This window comes from Morone saxatilis, unplaced genomic scaffold (assembly GCF_004916995.1).
Source record: "Morone saxatilis isolate NCDOM2014 unplaced genomic scaffold, NCSU_SB_2.0 Contig20, whole genome shotgun sequence".
NCBI lineage: Eukaryota > Metazoa > Chordata > Actinopteri > Moronidae > Morone > Morone saxatilis.
Genome location: NW_023339763.1, coordinates 21514107 through 21520106, shown reverse-complemented (window position 1 = coordinate 21520106; position 6000 = coordinate 21514107). Strand labels below are relative to the sequence as shown.

The 6000-nt window shown below is 40.0% G+C and overlaps 1 protein-coding gene across 2 annotated transcripts in view; it reads right to left on the bottom strand.

Moving 5' to 3' along the window:
- uvrag (UV radiation resistance associated gene) overlaps positions 1–6000 on the bottom strand; it is an 81697-nt gene that overhangs the window by 31173 nt on the left and 44524 nt on the right. For both annotated transcript variants that reach the window (XM_035666308.1, XM_035666309.1), the window contains one exon: positions 3469–3544. In XM_035666308.1, coding sequence (XP_035522201.1) covers positions 3469–3544 — 76 coding nt within the window. The remainder of the gene's footprint in view (positions 1–3468; positions 3545–6000) is intronic.

Below are 6000 nucleotides of genomic sequence, written 5' to 3'. Positions count from 1 at the left end.
GGACCTGTCACGGACCAGCCGGCAATTCTAGGCGGTTGCATCTGTATCAATAGTCTAACGTCGTTTTTTTACATATAAACTCTGAACAATGTCCTGAGATTTTCCAAATTTGCCATCCAACAGGAGATTGTTCATACCAAGACGTGTTCTCATATGTTGGAATACTATGTTTGGTTTAGACGAGGGGTGTCGCCTGGGTAGAGTGCGCAGGAGCAGGAGGAGAAAACAAAAAAACCTGACCTGTTTTTGTGTTGATATCAATACAAACAGAGTTTCAAAATGACCACGAACCACAAAACTAACTGTAATGGAAGGGGGCGATATATGTGGAGCATGACTGCAAAAAGATGCTTCGTGGTGCGCTGGGATTTTAACTGAACTATGAGCAGGACGCACACTTTTACTTTCTCTGCCTGTGTGGAAATCTGATATTTTTACATTACTGATGACAAAAAAGGCATTAAAACTTGAGGTAAAATGAGACGCGTAGGCTGGTTTTGATTGGCAGATAGTCTATATGAAAATGAAAATGATAAACGCAGCTACACACCGTGCAACATCCAGAAAACACACATGTTCTTGCTGTGAATTCTCCAGATGAGCTTCTCAATAAACACTTAAGCTCACACAGAATTTGGACTACAACTTTTGGCTGACAGTAATGTCTGGTGAAACTGATTTGGATATTTTTGTTTTCACATACAGCTCCTCTGGGTAATGTCTGAATAAATCCAGAGTTGCAATGCATGTGTGAAAGGGGCTTGATTAAACGTTCGGCAAGAGTGATCATGCAGTGCTACATGTGATGGCACCACATGGTTAAGATTCACGAAAATCTTATGTGTGGGGGTTATGTGAGTTGAAAGGTAGGGATATCCATTGAGATGACTGCACGCCAAATGTTCTACATGTGAAAAAGATTATATAGTGTCATGCACATTTAAATCTGTCTCTCTCTCTGGTTTAAAAACACAGTATGCTGTGCATATTTAGGTTTAGCCACAACATCCTATATTTTACTTACATATTATACTATCACAATAAGCTACTTTCAATGGTTTAACAAGCTATGTTAATCTAGAGATTGCCTGCCTCACACACTATAGTATGTATGCAAAAGTACAATATGTTCATCTTGTGGGAGTAAAAATCTTTTCTTGGAGCTTCAATGCAAAATATTTGCCAGGTTTTAAAGGTGTCTGTTCAAAGTCAAAAACGTCACCATGCTGAAAATGCTTGCCTGAGTCCATATGTGAGGATGAGGAGGAGAAACATGTGTGTGTGTTCATTTTTGACAGTTATTATAGTGCAGTAAAATCTATCAAATTATACCGACCTCAGTAGTTCAGTCCAGCTAATATTTCACTTCTGACTTGAGAGTGCATATTGACAAGCAGTGATATATGTTCATATATTTTTACAGTCTATCTATAATGTTGTCATCGCTTGATGTGTCTGATTGTTTACACAAGCTGTTAAAGCCCCTTTTGTGATATCTGGCAGTATAAATAAGATTGACAAAGCTAATTTGATGGTATAAGTATCAGATTACAGTTTAGCATTACTTAACTATGTGCACTGAGCTAACAATGTACCTTACAGTCCCAACCTTCAATAATGTCTTCCATTTTGGATTAATTACATGCACACATCATTATTTAGACACAACACACTATATCCAGTGAGACTTTTTTCAAAACACAACAGGCTGCTTTGTTGCTCCCATTGGTGCTTTCAGACAGCCCTTATTTTTCCCTTATTTTTAGTTTTGTATCTGGCTTCTCTTTTTGTATCCTATTTTATTTACTCTTGGACTGTGGTGGGAAGATGGCAGACTTGGATATTGGCTAGCAGCTTGTGGTCTTATATTAGAACTAAAACCTCCCAAAGTGCAGTGGTTTGAAGTCAGCCACCTGCTAGTGCTAATTGCCCCCTATTATTCAGTGATGAGGCCCTTCATTCCCGCCTGGACAAAGAAGAAAACAGGGAATGGAATGCAAATTGTTAAAAGTCAGTGCTAAATGTCTGAGGGATGAATGGAGGGAGTAACCCAGGTCAACACATTAGGTGTACTTTAATAAGCACGGACAGGTCAAGAGTTCAACCCTCCCCTGAGGTGTTTGTATTTAGAGGAGATGGAGGATAAGAGAATGAGAAACCAATTTAGAGCATTAATTCAACTTGTGTGCCAAATGTCACCGGCACACACAGATACATTTCATGTTGTGACTTTCTGCTCCTTCAAAAGCACTTTAAAGTGTTGCCTGTGAAGTCTGATATATCTTATTCCTCTGTGGCACAGAGCTCCATTGTTGTCCAAAAACTATTAACAGCACTGTAGAGTCTACTGCCATGCTAGCAACTCTGAGAAGCTGTATTAAACACAGTGGTGCTTTCAGCTACATGCTAATGTCAGCATGCTAACATGCTCACAATGACAATACCAACACATCATGTTAAGCATGTATCATTTTCACTATGTGTACCATCTCAGTTTAGCGTGATGGCATGCTAACATTTGCTTACTAGCACTAAACACAAATTGCAGCTGAGGTTGATGGGAATGTCACTCATGTTGCAGGTATTTGATCATAAACCAAAGTATGGCAACAAGTGAAAAATCAGGGGATCATTAAAGTCATCGGAGATCTCAGCATCTACTGATTGTCTTCAATTACTAAATGCACGTTATATGATATGCCAGTGTTTACAAACACACGACTTCCACGTCATCTTAAGACTTTGGATTGGTTATACAATGCAGGTTTTTTTAAACTCTGTAATTGTTTCCACCCAGTTTTAGCAATAAAAGCCTAAAGAAAGTGTTTAGAGACTGAGTCTATGAGTGTCTGTACAAAATTTCATGGCAATGCACCACTAAAAGTTGACCAACTGACGGACCGACATCCATACCAACAATTGGCCGCTACCATGGCTAAAAACACATCAGTTCCTTCATTAGGATGAGCACTGTAATAGTACAATGAGTCAATCCCACACTGTCCTGCTGCTCTAAAAATACTCCCAAGCACACAAAATCTGTGGCTGAAAATTAGTTTTTTTTACTTACTTTATTAATGTTTGAAAATGATTTGATTATTTTTGAATTAAATTAATACAACAGCCTTTTCATTATTGCCAGCCTTTAAAGTGACTCCAGAGGTTAGTGAATGCATGTGTACTTCTGCGTGCACAACAGGTTCCTATACACTAAATAATATAGGCAGCAACTCAATGCAAGAAGCAGGAGAAGCGCTTTAGAATATATAGTATTAATTTTATACCATTACCTGTTGTTTCACCACCACAGCGCCTTCCTCAGGCAACGTATTGGTTTCAAGAACTCAAGAATTATTAATGTAATTAATACATCTTCTCTCAAAATTTTAAGGTCCTTAAATTTGTCAATGCTTAAAGTGCTTAAAGTTTCCATTCAAACACTGGTAGCAAAGTGTGTTTATATATTACCTGGGCAATGTTCTTGTTGAGCAAGTAGACACCATATTCAAAATGAAACCGCTCTCCTCTGGGATACAAAGGGAATCTGTGAAGACAGGAGAAAAAGACAAACATAGTGTTACACATGGAACACTCGATTTGTTCCACTTGATCCATTACCAACAAAGTCTAGAAAAAAAAAGGTGTTAAAACACACTCGCAAGCTAGCTCGGCAGTGCAAAGCTTACAACAGCATTATATCCATACTGCATATCACAATATAGGTCTATACATGTGAAAATGTCAATGAAGGATAATGGGATTAAAAGGGGATTCATTTCTTATTCATTTTACTTTGGGGGATTCAGACAACTGTTGTTCTTTGGCTTGGCAACAGGCAATGAATTTTTCACAGCATTGAAAGTGGCCGTTCATGTAGCCAGCGGCGTTTACAGCCTGTAACACTTGCAGATGACTGAAGAAGCTGTGTCTGGGTCTGTGATCCAGTCCCACAGATGCCACCTCCGTGCCGTGTTAAACTGAAATATCAAACAGAAGCAGAGGCGTCCAAACAGCCTGTCCATCCGCCTCTGAGCAGGAACAAAGAGAACTTTTCCTTTCAGCATGGTGGGAAAGTCCCATCGGTGCCAGTCAGATGTCTTAGTTAGGACTGCACAGGGAGTGCTTGTGAAGGATGGGGAAGATATCCCTGTGTGTTGGGGCAGAGAGGGGAAGATGCCGAAATCCAGAGTGGGAAAATTCTCTTTGCTACCAGGGACTTGAGGCTGCACTCATCCCTTCCTGTCATTAAGTGCTTATGTCTGCAGATCTCCCACTGAGGAGGATACAGTATTTTGGGAAACCAGCTCCAAGCACTGAGCTGGGCTTAGGTCTGACAAAACACACACATATATGCATCAACACACTTGTGATGACCATTGTTATCTACATTCATATCTTAGCCCTATCTAAATTCCATCTCTAAATGCTTCACCTTGACCTTCAGAGTAACCTTAACCTAATCCTGCTCTTAACCTCTCACCCAAACGCAGAAATAGGGCTCTTTCAGAAGTCGGAGGGAAAACATCTTCATTTTAGAGGCTTTTCACTGCTCATTTCAGCACATCAAACTGACATCTGGTCTTTGTAAAGACAAAGTACTATCATAGGCATACATACACATAAATGCAGCACCCATGCAGTTATCAAATAAACAGTTGCTGCTTATATAGTAACCCACAAATGATAATATAATGCAACAGCTAAATTAAATGAGTCAACTACTCGTCTTTGATGAGTTAGGTCTGTTTTTTCAGGATATTTTGATTGCCTATTTTATCATAAATATATTATTGTTATTAATAGGAAAACTGAAAACTGTGCTGCAGGGATGACATTTGTTTGTAGAACAACGTGGAAGTTTGCATCGCCCCGGTTCCTTCTGAAAAAAGCCACTAATAAATACTACTTTTAGGATTTTGGAAGTGTAAATGTGATCCCCAGAGGTAAAAAATCTAATGTCAGGCACGACTTCTACGACACCACAACTAAACTTCCAACTTCCAACAAGGCTGTAAAAGTGGACTAGTGAGTAGATAAGTGTTCACAAGTGGGGCAGCTACTGACTATTTTATGTTGTAACACAAACCTGGTTGTGTTAACCACAGACTTTTTAGGCATCAAACCAAAAACCCAGTGACTCTATGGGAGTCTCAAAACATATTCAATGTAACACAAATGTGACGTCTTTAAGATTTTTAAAAAGCTATATCCTAAGCGTGACAAACCTCATAAGATACATACCTCTGTTCTTATAGGGCGCTGCATTGCCAAAAGCAGCAGATGCCTTCTGATGTGTGTGTACTGGTGAGTATGTGCAGAAATGTGTTGAATGCTTTGCACATGTGTGTGTACTGGTGAGTATGTGCATCCGGCTTCCTCTATGTGTGTGTGTGCCCCCCAGGGACAAGTTCACGGTCTCTTTTGTTAATCCTGTGTTAGGGCAGATATGGGGCTCTTCACCCCCCTCACACTATGACCTATAGGTGTGTGAAGCAATGCGAGAATACTGGAGAAAATACACTTTCTCAGCGATGGCACTTCACTGGAGTCCAGTGTCAACCAAGATCATGCTCACAACTTGAGGCATTTTGGAGGCTGGATTTTACTTGAAGGTCAAATCTTTGATGACATCCACATTTCAGCATTTCAGCTGTGAACCTTTGGCCTTGGCAACATGAACTTGCCCAAGGACTTCCAACAACTTTATTTCTTTTATTTGGCTTTATTTCATTTCTTGCAAGTTTGATTGCTCCTACTCATATCTGAGCCTATCTGGAGATCTTAGACAACATTCTGTCTTACTGCTCACAGTAAACACCTCCTCACTCCAAGAAGAGAAGTAAACCCTTAACAGATGGAGATCATTCTAGCCCTAGAATGAATTCTAAAAGGATGTTGCAACGAAGGCTGGCAAGTAAAAAGCGAGACGCTGTAGCCTAAGGGCCACACAACCAGCCACTTTTTGGTCCTCCAAATCCCGGACAAACAGCCAGTGCCCCG